The 20,228-nt window shown below is 44.1% G+C and overlaps 1 protein-coding gene across 1 annotated transcript in view; it reads right to left on the bottom strand.

Annotated features, from left to right (window-relative positions):
• Positions 1 to 11,702: 11,702 nt before the first annotated feature.
• Positions 11,703 to 20,228, bottom strand: part of LOC137368917 (PRELI domain-containing protein 1, mitochondrial-like) — a 66,502-nt gene continuing 57,976 nt past the window's right edge. The window contains exon 6 of the mRNA XM_068029217.1: positions 11,703 to 13,335. Coding sequence (XP_067885318.1) covers positions 13,196 to 13,335 — 140 coding nt within the window. The 3' untranslated portion in view covers positions 11,703 to 13,195. The remainder of the gene's footprint in view (positions 13,336 to 20,228) is intronic.

Genomic DNA, 20,228 nt, shown 5'->3' with positions numbered 1-20,228 from the left:
GTATTAACATAATAATGGAAAAAGACAGATTGGGGCAAGGTCAATTTTACTAAACTGAGGAGTGATTTAGCGAAAGTGAACTGGAAACAGCTACTTGAAGGTAAATCAGTGTCAGAGCAGTGGGAGGCATTCAAGGGGTTCAGAGTAACTGTCCCCACAAAGAAAAAGGGTGAGACAGCCAAATCTAGAGTACCATGGATGTCAAGGAGCATACAGGGTAAGATAAGACAGAGAAGGAAAGCTTATGTCTGACACTGAGAACTCAATACTACAGAAAGCCGAGAGGAGTATAGAAAGTGGAGGGGTGAAATCAAAAATGAAATTAGGAAAGCAAAGAGAGGGCATGAAAGAATATTGGCAAGCAAAACCAAGGTGAACCCAAAGATGTTTTATCAATACATTATGAGTAAGAGGATAACTGAGAGAGTAGAGCCTATTAAAGACCAAAAAGGTAACCTAGGTGTAGGGGCGGAAGATGTTGGTGTGTTTCTAATGAATACTTTGTGTCTGCCTGCACAAAAGAGGGGGATATTGTAGTTAAGGAGGAGGAGTGTGAAGTAATGGATATTGAACATAGGATATTGAATGGTAATGAACATAGGGAGAGAGGAAGTATTAATGGGATTAGCATCCTTGAAAGTTGTCAAATCACCAGGTCCAGATGAAATGTACCCTAGGCTGTTCAAAGAAGCAAGAGAGGAAATAGCAAAGGTCTGATTATCATTTTCCAGTCCTCACTGGATACAGGTGTAGTGCCGGAGGATTAGAGAACTACTAACATTGTACTTCTGTTTAAAAAGGGAGCGAGGGATAGACCAAATAATTACAGGCCAGTCAGTCTAACCTCAGTAGTGGACAAATTATTGGAATCTATTCTGAGAGACAGGATAAACCGTCACTTAGAAAGGCACAGGTTAATCAAGCATGGATATGTTAAGGGAAGATCTTATTTGACCAACTTGATCAAAAATTTTGAAGAAGTCACAAGGAAGATACAAGAGGGTAGTGCAGTTGATGTGGTCTACATGGATTTTAGCAAGACTTTTGACGAGGTGCCACATGGCAGACTGGTTAAAAAAATAAAATCCCATGAGATCCAGGGAAATGCAGCAAGGTGGATACAAAATTGGCTCGGTGGCAGGAAACAAAGGGTAATTGTTGACGGGTGTTTTTGTGACTGGAGGGCTGTTTACAGTGGCGTTCCACAAAGTTCAGTACTGGGTCCCCTGCTTTTTGTGGTATATATTAACGATTTGGACATAAATGTACGGGGGCATGATCAAGAAGTTTGCAGATAACACAAACATTGGCCGTGTGGTAGATAGCGAGGAGGATAACTGTAGGCAGCAGGAAGATATAAGATGGTCTGGTCAGATGGGCAGAAAAGTGGCAAATTGAATTCAACCTGGAGAAGTGTGAGTTGATGCATTTGGGGAGGTCAAACAAGGCAAAAGGAATACACGATTAATGGGAAAATACTGAGAAGTGTAGAGGAAGTGAGGAACCTTGGAGTGAATGTCCACAGATCCCTGAAGGTAGCAGGACAGGTTGATAAGGTGGTTAAGAAGGCATATGGAATCCTTTCCTTTATTAGCTCAGGTATAGAATATAAGAGCAGGGAGGATATGCTGCAACCGTATAACTCATTGGTTAGGCCACAACTTGAGTACTGTGTGCAGGTCTGGTCACCTCATTACAGAAAGGATGTAATTGCACTGGAGAAGGTACAGAGGAGATTTACGAGGATGTTGCCAGGACTGGAAAAATGCAGCTGTGAGGAAAGATTGGATAGGCTAGGGTTGTTCTCCTTGGAACAGGCTGAGGGGAGATCTGATTGAAGTGTACAAAATGTTGAGGGGCACAGAATTGTTACAGTGCAGTGCCATTCGGCCCATCATGTCTGCACCAGCTCTCTGAAAGAGCAGCTCCCTCAGTTCCATCCCCCTGCCGCCTTCTCGTAAGCCTGCAGATTCTTCCTTTTCGTTTAATTGTCTAATTCCCTTTTGAATGTTTCAATTGAATGTTCTCAGGCAGTGCATTCCAGACCTTAACCACTCACAGTGAAAAAGATTTTCCTCATGTCACTTTTGCTTCACTTACCAAATACTTTAAATCTGTGCCATCTCATTCTCGATCCTTTCAAGGGTGGGAACAGTTTCTCTCTATCTATTCTGTCCAGACCCCTCATGATTTTGAATACCGCTATCAAATCACCTCTCAGCCTTCTCTTCTCCAAGGAAAAAAGTCCCAACTTCTCCAATCTATCTTCATAACTGAAATTCCTCATCCTTGGAACCATTCTGGTGAATCTTTTCTGTACTCTCTCCAATGCCCTCACCTCTTTCAAGTGCGGCGCCCAGAATTGGATGCAATACTCCAGCTGAGGCCAAACTAATGTCTTATACAAGTTCAACATAACTTCCTTGCTCTTGTACTCTATGCCCCTCTCAACCTGTCCTGCCACCTTCAATGACTCATGCAAATACACACCTAGGCCCCTCTGCTCCTTCACCCCTTTTAGAATTGTACCCTTTATGCTATATTGTCTCTCCATATTCTTTGTACCTAAATGAATCACTTCACATTTCTCTGCATTGAACTTCATTTGCCACATGTCTGCCCATTCCACCAACATGTCTACATCCTTTTGAAGTTCTACACTATCCTCACAGTTCACAATGCTTCCAAGTTTCCTATCATCTGCAAACTTTGAAATTGTGCCCTGTACACCAAGGTCTAGGTCATTAATATATATCAGGAAATGCAAGTGACCCAACACTGATTCCTGGGGAACTCCACTACAAACCTTCCTCCAGTCTGAAAAACAGCCATTAACCACTACTCTTTGTTTCCTGTCACTCAGCCAATTCCGTATCCATGTTGTTACTGTCCTGCTTATTCCATGAGCTACAAGTTTGCTCTCAAGTCTGTTATGTGGCACTGTATCAAACGCATTTTGAATGTCCATGTACACTACATCAACAGCATTGCCCTCATCAACCCTCTCTGTTACCTCCTCAGAAAACTCCAGCAAGTTCGTTAAACATGATTTTCCATTAAGAAATCCATGCTGGCTTTCCTTAATTAACTCATATTTGTCCACTTTATTTATTTAGAGATACAGCACTGAAACAGGCCCTTCGGCCCACCGAGTCTGTGCCGACCATCAACCACCCATTTTTACTAATCCTACACTAATCCCATATTGCTACCACATCACAGATAATTTTGTCCCAAATTATTTTTTCTAGATGTTTCCCCACCACTGAAGTTAAACTGACTGGCCTGTAGTTGCTGGGCTTATCTTTACATCCTTTTTTGAACAAGGGTGTAACATTTGCAATTCTCCAGACCTCTGGTACCACCCCCAAATCTAGGGAAGACTGAAAAATTACAGCCAGTGCCTCTGCGATTTCCACCCTCACTTCCCTCCATATCCTCGGATGCATCTCATCCGGCCCTGGTGCTTTACCCACTTTAAGTACAGACAGCCTAATACTTGCTCTTTATCAATTTTAAAACCCTCTAATGTCTGACTTACCTCCTCTTTCAACATTACCAAGGAAGAAGCTGCAACCCAGGCAAAGACAGATGCAAAGTATTCATTTAATACCTCAGCTATGCTCTCTGCCTTCATGTGTAAATCCCCTTTCTGGTCCCTAATTGGCCCCACTCCTCCTTTTACCGCCCTTTTCCTATTTTTGAAAACATAAACACGCTACAAATTCCAGCATTCATAATGAATATACTCAGCCTGAGGAAAAAGCCTCTCAGCATCTAACTGTCAAGCCTTCCAAGAATTTTATAGTTTCAATGAGTTAACCTCTCATTCTTCTAAACTCCAAATATAGGCCCATTCTACCCAATCTCTCATACTAAGTATCGATCTAGTGAACCTTTTTTGTACCCCCTCTAAGGCAAGTATACCCTGGATGGCAAAATGGCAGATGGAATATAATGTGAACAAGTGTGAAGTGGTCCACCCCAGCAGAAAAAAATAAAAAGGCAGAGTACTTCCCAAATGGTCAAAGGCTGGGAAGTGTTGACGCCCAAAGAGACCCAGGTGTCCCCATTCACGAGTCATGAAAAGCCAGCATGCAGGTGCAGCAAGCAACTAAAAAAACAAATGGCATGCAGGCCCCCACCACAAGGGGATTTGAGCACAGGAGCAAAGATGTACTGCTGCAAAGGTATGGACTCTTGGTGAGACTGCACCTGGAGCACGGTCTACAGCCCTGGCCTCCCCATCCAAGGATATACTTGCCTGGATAGAGTGGAGGTGAAGGGCCTATTCACCTTAGCAGAGAGGTCAGTGACGAGGGGACAATAGATTTAAAGTGATGGGTAGAAAAATTAGAGGGGAGTTGAAGAAAAACATTTTCAGCTAGAGGGTGGTGGGGGTCTGGAACTGAAAGGGTAGTTGAGGCAAAAACCCTCAACTCATTCAAAAGGAGTCTGGATATGCATCTCAAGTGCTGTAATCTGCAGGGCTACGGACCAAATGCTGGAAGGTGGGATTAGAATAGGTTGATCGCTTTTCAGCTGGCACAGACATGATGGGCCGAGTGGCCTCTTTGTGTGCCTTAAGTTTTCTAAAGTAGCATTTACCTCAAGTAATTTTGCATTGTTTAATCCCAAAGATGAAACTTTCTGTGATGGACAATGTTTGTGGTGTCAGAGTTCATCAGACACAAAGGCATGTTTTTTTCCCTATAATAAAAATTCTTCTTTGAAATAGGGCTAAATTTCCTGTTCCTCCCCAAGTCAGTAGGTGGAAAGTGTGGCTGAGGTTTGTGAGGGAGAAACAAACATACGTACTGTCCGAAAGCTGGCACCAAAGAACCCAGCACTGGATGAATTACTGAAATACAGGGCCAAAAAAAAAAGCAAAAATGTCCCGAGTGAAAGTAACTATCAGGCAGCTGACTAACTTGTTAATTACAACATGCACCCTTTTTCAACTGTTCTCACTGTAGACATACGTGGATCTGAAACACTGCACCACGCACCAAGTGTCCTGTTTAAATATACTAAGCTCCAGTCTGCCAAGCTGAATCCAGCCCTGGTCACTAAGTGAGTTCTAAATGAGAACTCAGAATGCACGTGTGATGTGTGTTAACTGTGGTTCAGTACTTTGGAAATATTCTTCAGGTCAGGACTACGCTAAAGGGCCTTTACATTTTACTAGACAATGATAATGAGCACTATTGACGTAATCTGATGTCAAATCTGCATATGTATGATCATGAAAGGCATGCTTGCAATAGGTAATAGTAAATATTAAATAATTGACAAGGTATAAGGTAACATAGTGGTTACATTACTGGACTAGTAATCCAGAGGCCTGGACTAATGATCTAGAGACATGAGTTCAAATCCCACCAGCTGGGGAATTTAAATTCCACTAATTAAATAAAATGCCAGAATAAAAAGCTAATGTCAGTAATGATGACCATGTAACTACTGGATTGTCATTAAAAAAAAAAACACGTGGCTCAGTGATGTCTTTCAGGGAAGGAAATCTGCCATCCTTACCCGGTCTGGCCGAGATATGATTCCAGACCCAGAGCAATGAGGCTGGCTTTGAAACTGCACTCTGAAATGGCCTAGCAAACCAATCAGTTGCATTAAACTGCTATGAACACAATACTAAAATCGTATGGACTACCCAGCATCGACCAAGCACTAGACACTACAAAGGCACAGCATACTCAGTGACCCTCCTCAATAACATATGGGGACTCGTGCCAAAATTGGGAAAGCTGTCCCACAGACTATCAAGAAACAGCCTGACATAATCATACTCACCGAATCATATCTTTCATACAATGTCCCAGATGAAGGTAGGTGGGAATGTAAGCTGTGAGGAGGGCAGAGATATAGACAGGTTAAGTGAGTGGGCAATAAGGTGGTAGATGCAGTGTAATGTGGGGTAATGTGAGGTTATGTACTTTGGTAGTAAGAATAGAAAAGCAGAATTTTTTTTAAAGGCGTGAAACTTGTAAATGATGATGTTCAGAGAGACTTGGTTGTACTCATACAAGGAACACAGAAAATCAGCATCCAGGCACTGCCAGCAATTAGGAAGGCAAATGGCATGTTGGCTTTTATTGCAAGGGGATTGGAGTACAACAATAAGGAAGTCTTGCTACAATTGCACAGATCTTTGGTGGACCACACGTGGAGTACTGTAGGCAGTTTGGTCTCCATATCGAAGGAAGGACATACTTGCCTTGGAGGCAGTACAGCAAAGGTTGACTAGATTGGTTCCTGGGGTGAGAGGGTTGTCCTATGATGAGAGGCTGGAGTTTCGAAGAATGAGAGATGATCTCTTTGAAACATATAAAATTCTCAAGGGTAGACAATGAGAGATTGTTTCTTCTGGCTGGGAAATCGAGAACACAGGGGCACATTCTCAGGGTAAAGGGTCAATAGAGCTGAGATGAGGAGAAATATCTTCACTCAAAGGGTTATGAATCTTTGGAATTCTCTACTCCTGAGGATTGTGGAAGCCTAAAATATATTCAATGATGGAGCAGAGATAAACAGATTTTGGGTCACGAGGGGATCAAGGGATATGGGGAGCGGGCGAGAAAGTGTTGAGGCAGATCAGCCATGATCACTCTGAACTGCAGAGCTGGCTCGAGGGGCCGTATGGTCTACTCCTGCTCCTGTTTAATGTTTTTACGGACCCCCCCCCCACCCCCCCATCATCATCCCCAGGTATATCCTGTACCACAGGACAGGTTGGAGGTCAATCATCTGAGCTCCAGGACATCACTGCAGGAGTTCCTCAGGGTAGTGTCCTAGGCCCAACCATCTTCAGCTGCTTCATCAATGACCTTCCTTCAATCATAAGGCCAGAAGTGGGGATGTTCGCTGATGATTGCACAATGTTCAGCACCATTCGTGACTCCTCAGATAATGAAGCAGTCAGTGTAGAAATGCAGCAAGACCTGGACAATATCCAGGCTAGGGCTGAGAAGTGGCAAATAATATTCGCGCCACACAAGTGCCAGGCAATGACCATCTCCAACAAGAGAAAATCTAACCATCTCCCCTTGACATTCAACGGCATTACTATTGCTGAATCACCCACTATCAACATCCTAGGGGCTACCATTGACCAGAAACTGAACTGGAGTAGCCATATAAATACCGTGGCTACAAGAGTAGGTCAGAGGCTAGGAATCCTGCGGCGGGTAACTCACCTCCTGACTCCTCAAAGCCTGTCCACCATCTAGAAGGCACAAGTTAGGAGTGTGATGGAATACTCTCCACGTGCCTGGATGGGTGCAGCTCCAACAACACTCAAGAAGCTCAACACCATCCAGGACAAAGCAGCCCGCTTGATTGGCACCCCAACTACAAACATTCACTCCCTCCACCACCGGTGCACAGTGGCAGCAGTGTGTACCATCTACAAGATGCACTGCAGCAATGCACCAAGGTTCCTTCGACAGCACCTTCCAAACCCGCGACCTCGACCAACTAGAAGGACAAGGGCAGCAAATGCATGGGAACACCACCACCTGCAAGTTCCCCTCCAAGTCATACACCATCCTGACTTGAAACTATAACGCCGTTCCTTCACTGTCGCTGGGCTAAAATCCTGGAACCCCCTTCCTAACAGCACTGTGGGTGTAGCTACCCCACATGGACTGCAGCGGTTCAAGAAGGCAGCTCACCACCACCTTCTCAAGGGCAATTAGCGATGGGCAATAAATGCTGGCCTGGCCAGCGACGCCCACATCCCATGAATGAATTAAAAAAACATTGACTCCAGACTGCATGAAGTCTCATGGCATCAGGTCAAATATGGGCAAGGAAACCTCCTGCTGATTACCAACTACCGCCCTCCCTCAAGAACACAAGCTGATGAATCAGTCCTTCTCCATGTTGAACACCACTTGGAAGAAGCACTGAGCGTGGCAAGGGCACAGAATATAATTTTGGTGGGGAACGTCAATGTCCATCACCGTGTGGCTTGATAGCACCACTATTGACCAAGCTGGATATGTCCTGAAGGACATATCTGCGAGACTGCGCCTGCAGCAAGCGGTGAGGGAACCAACAAGAGGGAAAACCTGTTTGACCTCGCCCTCACCAATCTAACTGTTGCAGATTTATCTTTCCATGATAGTATTGGTAGGAGTGACCACCACACAGTCTATGTGGAGATGAAGTCCTGCCTTTACACTGAGGATACCCTTCATTGTAATATAGAAACATAGAAAATAGCAGGAATAGGCCATTCGGCCATTTGAGCCTGCTCCGCCATTCATTATGATCATGGCTGATCATCCAACTCAGTAGCCTGTTCCTGCTTTCGCCCCATACCCTTTGATCCCTTTAGACCCAAGAGCTATATCTAACTCCTTCTTGAAAACAAAATGTTTTGGCCTGAACTGCTTTCTGTGGTAGTGAATTCCACAGGCTCACCACTCTCTGGGTGAAGAGATTTCTCCTCATCTCAGTCCTGAAAGGTTCACCCCGTATCCTTAGACTATGACCCCTGGTTCTGGACTCCCCCACCATCGGAAACATCCTTCCTACATCTACCCTGTCAAGTCTTGTTAGAATTTTTTAGGTTTCTATGAGATCCCCCCTCACTCTTCTGAACTCCAGCGAATATAATCCTAACCGACTCAATTTCTCCTCATACGTCAGTCCCACCATCCCAGGAATCAGTCTAGTAAACCTTCGCTGCACTCCCTCTATAGCAGGAACATTCTTTCTCAGATAAGGAGACCAAAACTGCACACAATATTCCAGGTGTGGCCTCACCAAGGCCCTGTATAATTGCAGCAAGACATCCCTGCTCCTGTACTCGAATCCTCTCGCTATGAAGGCCAACATACCATTTTCCTTTTTTACCGCCTGTTGCACCTGCATGCTTACCTTCAGCGACTGGTGTGCAAGAACACCCAGGTCTCGCTGCGTATTCCCCTCTCTCAGTTTACAGCCATTCAGATAATAATCTGCCTTCCTGTTATTGCTACCAAAGTGGATAACCTCACATTTATCCACATTAGACTGCATCTGCCATGCATTAGCCCACTCACTCAGCTTGTCCAAATCACCCTGAAGCCTCTCTGCATCCTCCTCACAATTCACCCTCCCACCCAGTTTTGTGTCAACTGCAAATTTGGAAATATTATATTTAGTTCCCTCATCTAAATCATTAATGTATATTGTGAATAGCTGGGTCCCAGCACCAATCCCTGCGGTACCCCACTGCCATTTGGAAAAAGACCCATTTATCCCTGCTCTTTGTTTCCTGTCCGCCAACCAATTTTCTATCCATCTCAATACACTACCCCCAATCCCATGCGCTTTAATTTGACATGCTAATCTTGTATGTGGGACTTTGTCAAAAACCTTCTGAAACCCAAATAAACCACATCTACTGGCTCCCCCTCATCAACTCTACTAGTTACATCCTCGAAGAATTCTGGTAGATTTGTCAAGTATGATTTCCCTTTTGTAAATCTATGCTGACTTTGCCCGATTCTAACACTGTTCTCTAAGTGCTCTGCTATAAAATCTTTGACAATGGACTCTAGAATTTCCCCCACTACCGACATCAGGCTGACTGGTCTATAATTCCCTGCTTTCTCTCTACCTCCCTTTTTAAAAATAGTGGGGTTACATTTGCTACCCTCCAATCTGTAGGAACTGTTCTAGAGTCTACAGAATCTTGGTAGATGACCACCAATGCATCCACTATTTCTAGGGCCACTTCCTTAAGTACTCTGGGATGCAGACCAGCAAATAAAAGCAAAATACTGCAGATGCTGGAAATCTGAAATAGAGACAGAAAATGCTGGAAATACTCAGCAGGTCTGGCAGCATCTGTGGAACTCGGCATCTGGCAGTACCCAGAATCGAACCCGGGTCGCTGGAGCGGTGAGGCTGCAGTGCTAACCACTGCGCCGCCCCTGTGGAGACTCGGCATCTGGCAGCATCGTGTTGTGTGGCACTACCACCATGCTAAATGGGATAGATTCAGAACAGCTCCAGCAACTCAAAACTGGGCATCCATGAGATGCTGTGGGATGTCGGCAGCAGAGAATTGTACTCAACCACCATCTGTGACCTCATGGCCCGGCATATCCCTGACTGGGTGCAGCTCCAACAACGCTCAAGAAGCTCGACACCATCTAAGACAAAGCAGCCCACTGGATCAGCACCCTATCCACCACCTTCAACACTCACTCCCCCCACTACCGATGCACGGTGACAGCAGTGTGTACCATCTACAAGATGCACTGCAGCAATGCACCAAAGCTCTTTTGACAGAACCTTCCAAAGCATCAACTTATCAGCTGCCGTGGTGGGATTTGCACTATATCTCCATTAGTCCAGGCCTCTGGATTACTAGTCCAGTAACCACTATGCTACCCAATTATTTATTATCTATTGAAAACATGCCTTTTCATGACTGTGCGTGTGCAGATTTGACAATAGTATTTAGTACCATTGTCCAGTAAATGTAAGGGTCCCTTTTGTGTACTGTATTCACTGCTCACAATGCAGTCTCCTGCAGTGTTCCAATGAAACTCAACGTAAGCTCAAAGAACAGCTCCTCATCTTTTGATTAGGCACTTTACAGCCTTCCGGACTCAACACAGAGTTCAATAATTTCAGACCTTAATCTCTTCCCCCATTTTGTTTCCATTTTCTTTGCAGGCTTTTGTTTTACTCTTAAATAAAAGCAAAATACTGCAGATGCTGGAAATCTGAAATAAAAACCAGAAATGCTGGTAATACTCAGCAGGTCTGGCAGCATTCTCTCTGCACAGATGCTGCCAGACCTGCTGAGTATTTCCAGCATTTCTGGTTTTTATTTGTTTTACTCTTACTTTTCCTCTTGTTTTTGCTTTCGGACAGCAGCTGCTTTTCAATTCACACCCCTTCTCTACATATCTTTTGTTTCTTTACTTGTCTCATTTCCACTCCCTTTGGCCCTGCACCATCTCTTTTGTCCGTTCTACCCTATCACAGACTTTCGTTCTTTTTCCACTCTCTCACTTTGTTTAATACCTATTACATTTCTCACTTTTCCCAGTTCTGATGGAGTGCGTCACTGTTGGAGGTGCCATCTATTCTATGAGACTCTATAAAAGGCTACTATTTCAAGGAAGAGTTTTCCCTGGTGTCCTGGCCAATATTTATCTTGCAACCAACATCACTATAACAAATTATCAGGTCATTATCGCCGTACTGTTTGTGGGACTATGCTGTGCACTAATTTGCATTTTCTACATGACACTGAACTTCTAAAATAACTTTATTGGCTGTAAAGCACTTTCCGATGTCCTGAAAGGGACTATATAAAGGCATTTCCGAAGCAGTTCCGAAGAAGGGTCACTGACCTGAAATGTTAACTCTGCTTCTCTTTCCACAGATGCTGCCAGACCTGCTGAGTGATTCCAGCATTTCTTGTTTTTGTTTCAATTTCCAGCATCCGCAGTATTTTGCTTTTATTTTACTATATAAAGGCAAGTCTTTTCAGGGGTTAGGCTGAATCCCCACAGCTTTGAATTTAATTAATAGCCTTTCGGGCCTCAAGCTAAGAACAGATCTCCTTTTCACGAGGTACTCACTGAGTTCAGAGTATGAACAGCATGACACACTAGGGGAAGACTGGCTGGATAGTACAAGCTCAACTGTTGTTGAAGAGTGCAACATTTCACTGGTTTGTTTGAGTTGACATTTATTAAACATTAAGAAAAGTACTGGTGGTTCCAGAGGTTTGACAGACTATTAAATCTTTAGAGACCCTTTTTCTAAAAATACAGAATAAATCAGTAAACTTTACCCGTCCAGTTAGACAATAATAGCACATTAAAGGCTAAAGAGGTTTCATTAGCAAAGATTTGTACAAAACAGTTATTTTCGTCATCTTCAGGAAACTTGCCAGCACTCCAGTGCTCCTCATCTTACAAACTACAAAATGCAAATACAGGGCTGCAGGAGTAACAAGAAAGCTGAACAGTTTCAGTTACCTGTGCAGAGAGAACTTGTTGGAAATATGCAGCAGCATCCGAGAAGCAGAAAAGACAGGTGAATGGGACCCTCCAGCAGAACTGAAACAAACTGCAAAGCCGCAAGCTATAGGGTTAAACAAAATCAAATGATGGGAGGACAAGTACATGTAAAGAAATGGAAAGGCCATGACTCTCCCTCTCCCTTCATGTTATTCAGTTCCGTAGAAGGATTCCACATATCTTTCAGGTCGATGGAGCAGAGGAATAGGAAGAGGCCATTCGGCCCCGCCAGCCTGTTCTGCCATTCACTCAGATCAAGGATTAAAATAAATAAGCAACTGGTTAAGATGGATGAGTTTACATCTGAAATGTTGACACATCTTTGCAGATACCAACAGAGCAGCTGTTTACAGCCAGGATTTATTTCAGTGCTGCGATTGTCTAGTTTTCATGCTTTACTTTTATATTAAATACTTTAAAAAAAAAAATTGAAATTAATTTAAGAACTCTGGCACAACACAAAGGATCAAAGCTTTGTACTTTACATCTAAACAAGGGACGAGACAATTTCTTGAACTTAGGCAAGAATATTAAAAATAAATAATTCATTACCCAATTAAGAACAGATCAGACAAAAGAGCCCCAGCTCAATTTCATTTGTTAAACTCGGTGCCCTGTTTAATCCAGAATGCCCCGGGGAAAAAAATACCCAAAAAAAGGAGCCCACACCAGTCCTTCCTAAAGGAATGTTCAATTTCAGCAATGTTTAATGATTGTGAGTCACTTTATTGTCATGGACTGAACTCTTATTTGCTTAATTTATTATAGTTAAAATATATTTTAAAAATTTAAAAAAATGAATAAATTACTCGATTGAATTAAGTGCTAGTGGGGAAAAGATGAAAAAAAAATCACAAAGCCTCTGGAAGTTGCTTTGAAACGTTGGTAGCCTATCTGTAAACATCTTCATATAATCCATCGGGAATAATAAGACTTTCAATAAATTTAAGTTTTTCTATCCTGGGGCATTGCAATAATTAAAAAAATAATGCTGTAAACTTTCAGTGCATACGATTAAAGATCATTCTGAGAAACATGGAACTTTTGGTGCTCTAGTAACAAACAGTTTTTTTTCTAAAAAGATTATGTAATTCTCAAAAGGGCTAAAGAAGCAATTTGCGATCATGATCTCTCTTCGTAGTTCAGACGAACTGTTTAGTCTTTTGAGGTGCTGCTTTGGAGGCCAGGTCTTTTGCCTTTTCTGTGGCTGCCAGTGCTGTTTCCTTTGCCTTCTCGGTAGCCTCTTTCGCAGTTTCTTTTAAAGTTTTAAGCGGCAACTCACCTGAAAGAATTACAGAAAAATAAAATCAACAACGTAAACAGTTTGACAACTGAACTGTCTAATGTAGATGGCTGTACCTAAAAAGGGAGCTACTCATTACTAATTTGATAAAATCTAAATGTTCCTGGCCACAAGGTAACATCTCAAAAATAAAAAAAAACCTTTTTTCTGAAGGGTCATCCACCTGAACTGCTAACTCTCTCCACAGATGCTGCCTGAGCTGCTGAGTATTTCCAGCATTTTCTATTTTGATTTCAGATTTCCAGCATAGACAGCACCTCTCTTGTAAAAAAAAAAATTTTCAATGTCACAGCCATAATTTAGATGAGTTGTTAAACTAGGTCTAACCTGCTTGTTCCAGTGGTTCAAGTGGGTATTTTAAGATCCCATGGCACTAAGTGAAGAACAGTGAGAGAATTCACCAAACCAACATTTGACCCTCAACCAATTCCATCAAAAACAAAATAACTGGCCACTGCTGTCTGTGGGATCTTGCTATGTGTAAATTGACTTCCACATTTGTCTATACACCAACAACGATTACACATCACTGTGGATCCATTGGTTGTCAAGTTATCTCTGGCTGTGCTCCTTCGACAGAACCTTCCAAACCCACGACCTCTACCACCTAGATGGACAAGGGCAGCAGTTGCATGGGAACATCACCACCTGCAAGTTCCCCTCCAAGTCGCACACCATCCTGACTTGGAACTATATCGTCGTTCTTTCACTGTCGCTGGATCAAAATCCTGGAACTCCCTTCCTAACAACACTGTGGGTGCACCTACACCCCAAGGACTGCAGCGGTTCAAGAAAGCAGCTCACCACCACCTTCTTGAGGACAATTAGGGATAGGCAATAAATACTGACCTTGCCAGTGATGCTCACATCCCACGAACACATAAAAGAAAAATCTTATTAAGTGCTTTGGGATGCAGTCAAAACATGTATGGCCCTGTATCAATGCAAGTTTGTTCTTCGGTCTGAAAATGGTGGGTTCGCAGGACAGAAATCACTTTCCAGCAATGGTCACTGGAGAGTGAACAGGAACAGGGACTCAACTGACTCCTGGGATGAGAGGCTGTCGTCCTATGAGGAGATCGAGTAGAAGGCCTACATTCTCTGGAGTTCGGAAGAATGAGAGGTGATCTCACTGAAATGTATTAAGTTCTTAGAGGGCTTGTCAGAGTCGATACCGAGAGGCTGTTTTCCCTGGCTGGAGAGTCTAGAATTAGGGTTCCTGAGGCTAAATTGGATAGCTCCTGGAAATAGGTATGGGAATGTCAGTCATTTACAGCATAGGAGGCCATTCGGCCCATTGAGTCCATGCTGGTCTCCACGGAGGAATCCAGTCAGTCCCACTCCCCTATTTGATTCCCATAGTCCTGCAAGTTTATTTCCTTCAAATGTCTACAAAATTTAATTTTGAAATCATTGATTGCCTCCGCTTCCACCCCACTTATGGGCAGCAAGTTCCAGGTCATTACCACTTGTACGTAAAAAAGTTCTTCTCCACATTTCTCCTGCATCTTTTCCCAAAACCTTCAGCCTGTGTTCTAGTATCATCTGTTAATGGGAACAGTTTTTCCTTGTCCAACTTACCTAAGCCTGTCATAATCCTGTACACCTCGATCAAATCTCCCCACAATCTCCTTTGCTCCAGGGAGAACCTCAGCTTTCCCAACCTAACCTTGTAACTAAAATCCCCCATCCCTGGAACCATTCTGGTAAATCTCCATTGCACCCTCTTAAGGACCCTTGCATCCTAAAGTCTGGTGACCAGAACTGGACACAATACTCTATTTGTAGCTTAACCAGAACTTTATACAGAATTAATATAAATTTCCCATTTTTGTACTCAATACCTCTATTTATGAATCCCAGGATCCCATATGCTTTACTAACTACTTTCTCAATACGTCCTGCCATCTTCAAAGATTTGTGCACATGAACCCTCAGGTCCCTCTGTTCCTGCACACTCTTTAGAACCATGCCATTAAGTCGATATTGCCTCTCCCTATCCCTTCTGCCAAAATGCATCATCTTACACTTGTCTATATTAAATTCTATCTGCCACTTGTCTGTCATTCTGCTAGCCTATCTCTGTCCTGTTGCAAGCACTGTCTGCCACTCTTCTAAGTCATTGGCAAATTTTGAAATTCTACTCTATATTTCAAGATCCAAGTCATTTATATCTAGCAAACAAAAGCAGTGGTCCCAGCACTGACCCTTGGGGAACACCACCGTCCGCCATCCTCCAGTCTGAAAAGTAACCATTTACCACAACTCACTGTTTGCTGTTCTTAAGCCAATATTTTATCCAATTGGACACTGACCCGCCTATTCCATAAGAACCAAATTTTGTTAACCAGCCTTTTATGTTATAGTTTGTCAAACACTTTCTTAAAATTTATATAAACAACCACCATTGTATTCCCTTCATCAACCTCCTCTGTTACTTCATCAAAAAATTCAATTAGTTTAGTCAAGCATGATCTGTCTTTTACAAGTCCGTGTTGGCTCTCCTAAATTAACTCAAACTTCTCCAAGTGCCTAATAATTTTTTCCCTGATTATTGTTTCTAAAACCTTGCCCACCACTGATGTTAAACTGTAGTTGCTGGGACTGTCCTTATACCCTTTCCTGAATAAGGATGTCACATTTGCCATTTTCCAATCCTCTGGCACCTCCCCCATATCCAGGGAAGATTGGAAGATTACAGCAAGCCCTTCCGTTATCTCCGCCCCCACTAGAGCATGGCTATCCGACCGGAACCCGACGACATCTTCAATTAAGTCGATTACATTCTGGTGGTTGGGTTGGGCGCAGGAAAAAGTGAAAGGACTCGGGCCGGATGTGGTTCTGCCGGGCTGGGGTCGGGTTTCATTTGCAGACCCGAGCAGGCCTTTAGCCCCCACTTCCTCCGGCAACCTAGGATGTAAGCCATCCGGACGAGGTGACTTATCTACCCTAAGCATAGCCAGCCTTTTCAGTACCTCTTCCCTCTCGAGTTTTACCCTATCCATTGCCTCTACTCTCTCTGCTTCTAATGATATTTTGTCAGATACCTCTTCCTTAGTAAGCACCAATACAAAATTCTCACTAGGTATTCCAGCCTTTCCCTGTGTCTCTAAGCATATATTACCTGCTATATCCCTAATAATGTGATGCATGATTAACCTATGCCCATTGATGGTAATCAGGCTGCACACCATCCTCGTGATGTCTGCTCGTCAGAATGATTGCTGTGTGCAGCCAGATCTAACCATATTGTTCACTGGCTGCACACATCAACAGGGGGCCCAAAATAGTAACTTCCGAACACTTCTTAAATCTAGCCTGCACCTGTTAAAGGGGAGGTATATTGTGGTTGGAGCAGGTGCTGGGAGTCATGTAGGAAGTGAATCTGACCTGGGAAACAGTGAAGAATGGCTCAATGTGGGAGAGGGTGGGCTGCAAGGCTTTCAGACGTTAAACTGGAGGTTTTGGAGGTGGTGGTGGAAATGAGGAGAGCTGTCCTGTATTCACAGGAGGCCCTCCAGACACACGTTCAGAAAGCAGCGGGAGCAGAGAGCCATTGAGGTTAATGCCAGGAGTCTAGCCCCAAGGACCTGGATGCAGTGGTGCAAGAAGTTCAATGATCTCACATGAGTGGTCAAGGTCAGTGAACATAGCTTCAAATAGCATATCCTACCAACTGTACAACTAGCCTCACAAACTGCTCAATGCACCACACCCCCATCACTCACTGAACAACAATCTCTACCAATCAGGACTCATGCCTAACATTCAGGTACTCCACCTCACCCTCACACATCTCGCTATTCAACCATGACAACCACACCAGCCAAACACATTGCATCACACTTACTGACACACTTCTCTCTCACTTGTAGAACAAGGTGGCACAAAACCCGAGGCAGCAGAAACTAACCGACAGGGAAGAGAAACCCCTGCATGTCCGACAGCCAATGGAGGAGAGAGTGCTGAGCATTATTGAAACGACCATTGCTAAAGCTGTGGCCAGCAGTGTGGCTGCAAATGCTGAAGATGATGGTATCCTCATACCTGATCCTCCTCTTCACATTCCAATTCCCCCTCATTCCACAATCTCTTCTGACTTACAGGCCATACATGTTGTAAGCATGCATCTTTTACTTCCCCTCCACCCTCCCCTCATCATGTACTTTTTACCTTTCAGATACCCAAGAAGTGCAACCTGGCCAGGCACTGGAGGAAGAACAAGAAGAGGGTGATGAAGACACATTGTCACTTTCTCTCACATTCACAACCACCAGCTCAGATACTGACAGTGTGTGCATCTTGTAGGATAGATGAGAGGTGGGATCTGTACGTGGTGAGATACTGGGCATGAGTGCACTGCAGCTAGGGTAGCTGGAAAGAATAGCGCTGGTGTCAGCTCACTGGAGGGTGAGGTTGCACATCATTTCTGCTGCAGGACCTCAGATGGGGCAAGCTACAGAAGAAGGCTGATAGGCATACACAACAAAATGCTTGGTGCATTGGGAAGCCTGCCAGAAAGTCTACATTTAATGTCTAGGAGCATGGAGGAGTCCGGTATCAATTTGGCACAGGGCCTGATGCAGAGCTTGGAGCCCATTGTTTCCAACATGAAAGTCACAGGAAACAAAGGGTAATAGTGGACGGATATTTTTGCGAATGGAAGGCGGTTTCCAGTGGCGTTCCACAGGGCTCAGTGTTGGGTATATATTAAGAATTTGGACTTAAATGTGGGAGGCATGGTTGGGAAATTTGCAGATGACACAAAAATAGGCCATGTAGTCGATAGCGAAGAGGATAGCTACAGACTCCAGAATGATATCAATGGTTTGGTTGAGTGGGCAGAAAAGTGGCAAATGGAATTCAATCTGGAGAAGCGTGAGATAATGTATTTGGGGAGGGCAAACAAAGCAAAGGAATAGACAATAAACGGGAGGATATTGAGTGGGGTAGAACAGGTAGATAAAGTGAAGGAGGAATATTGGAATGCTTTCCTTTATTGGCCGAGGTATAGAATACAAAAGCAGGTATGTAATACTGGAACTGTAAAAAAGAAAATGCTGGTTAGGCCACAGCTGCAGTATTGTGTACAGCTCCGGTCACCACATTACAGGAAGGACATAATTGCTCTGGACAGAGTACAAGAATGTTGCCAGGGCTTGAAAGTCGCAGCTATGAGGAAAGATTGGATTGGCTAGGGTTGTTTTCCTTAGAAAGAGGAGGCTGAGGAGTGACTTAATTGAGGGTACAAAATTATGAGGGGCCTAGATAGAGTAGACAGGAAAGACCTGTTTCCCCTAGTGGAGAGGTCAATTACCAGGGGGGGGCACAGATTTAAGGTGATTGGGAGAAGGATTAGAGGGGACACAAGGAGAAACTTTTTCACTCAGAGAATGGTGGCTGCCTGGAATTCACTGCTCGGATTGGTGGTGGAGGCAGAAGCCCGCAACTTATTTAAAAAGGTACCTGGACCGGCACCTGAATTGCTGTAACCTGCAAGGCTACGGACCAGATGCTGGAAGGTGGGATTAGTTTGGGCAGCTAGTTTTTTTCAGCTGGCGCAGACACAATGGGCTGAATGGCCTCTTTCTGTAGTGTGACTTTTCTATGTTTCAATGGTGGCCAACTCCTTGAGCACACTTGCAGACACAACCATGATGCAGCATCTGATGACCGACGTCTCAGCTTCTGCTGCAGCACAAGCAGCTTCCATCAAAAGTCTGAGTGCTGCAATGGAAGCTCAGACTGTCCTCATATAAACTCAGCTTGCTACCATGATAACTGTGGGGACCAGTGTTCAAAGGGGCTTGCAGGCTGTCACAGCAGGCCAACAATCTGTCCTCCAACAGCAGCAGTGGCTCCATGGATCACAAATCTGGATCTGTTTTCAGGATGATAGCATTTGTTTACCCACCACTGCCACTACCTGTCAGCCAACCAGCCCAGGCTGCTGCCGCCGAGGCCGAGATGGAGCAGTCTGAAACCAGGGCTTCTCGGCCCAGAGCTGCTCGAGGTCCTCCTGCAAGGACATCCGCCGTAAAGTCAGCAGCCTTCCCCCAGACGTGCTGTAACCACAAGGGTAGCATTGTGTAGGACCACTAGATGAGGCAAAGGCACCTGCAATACATGCACTAAGGGAATGTACAAGTTTAACCACGTTTGTATTATGGCATGATTTTATTTATAAATTTTGTTGGCAATATTTATTTTGCAGTGGATTTTATTTTTCCTTTGTGGCCAAGAGGACGATATATTGGACAGTGACAGAGGGAAGGTAAGGAGTGTGGGACTGTCAGTGAATGGGGATTTGGGGTTGATGTTACTGGTATCACACTCAGGATAGTTCTTTACGGACCGTCTGGGCAGAAAGGAGCTTCCTAGTTGCTGCCTCCCTTCCTCTTACTCCTCAGCTGCCCGCTGATAGGGCTATTCCCTCATTTTGGCAAGGTTTTCCAGCATGCAGCAGACCACCACAAATTTTGAGACATGCTCAGCCAAGCAGTGCAGGGCTCCTCCAGTGCGGTCTAGTTAGTGGAATCATTGTTCCAGCATGCCAACGGTCTGCTCTATCACATTTCTTGTGGCAGCATGGCTCTCATTGTAAACATGTTGCCCATGTGCCCTTGGGTTGCCAAACAAAGTTACAAGTCATATCATCAGTCGATAGCCCTCATTTCCTAGTAGCTACCCTTTGGTTTGCCAAGATGGCTAAAATGCAACTGGCACAATAGACTGCCAGAGAATGAGGGCATCATGACTGCTGCCAGGATACCAGGCATCGACCTGCATGACTTGCTGCCTAGGGTCAAACACCAAATGGACATTCAGGGAGAGGAACCCCTTTCAGTAGCGTTACATCTCAGAGTTGACAT

The sequence above is a fragment of the Heterodontus francisci genome, chromosome 4, assembly GCF_036365525.1.
Source record: "Heterodontus francisci isolate sHetFra1 chromosome 4, sHetFra1.hap1, whole genome shotgun sequence".
NCBI classification, from domain to species: Eukaryota; Metazoa; Chordata; class Chondrichthyes; order Heterodontiformes; family Heterodontidae; genus Heterodontus; species Heterodontus francisci.
The sequence above is the reverse complement of the archived record's forward strand: the minus strand, read 5'-3'. Positions and strand labels throughout refer to the sequence as shown.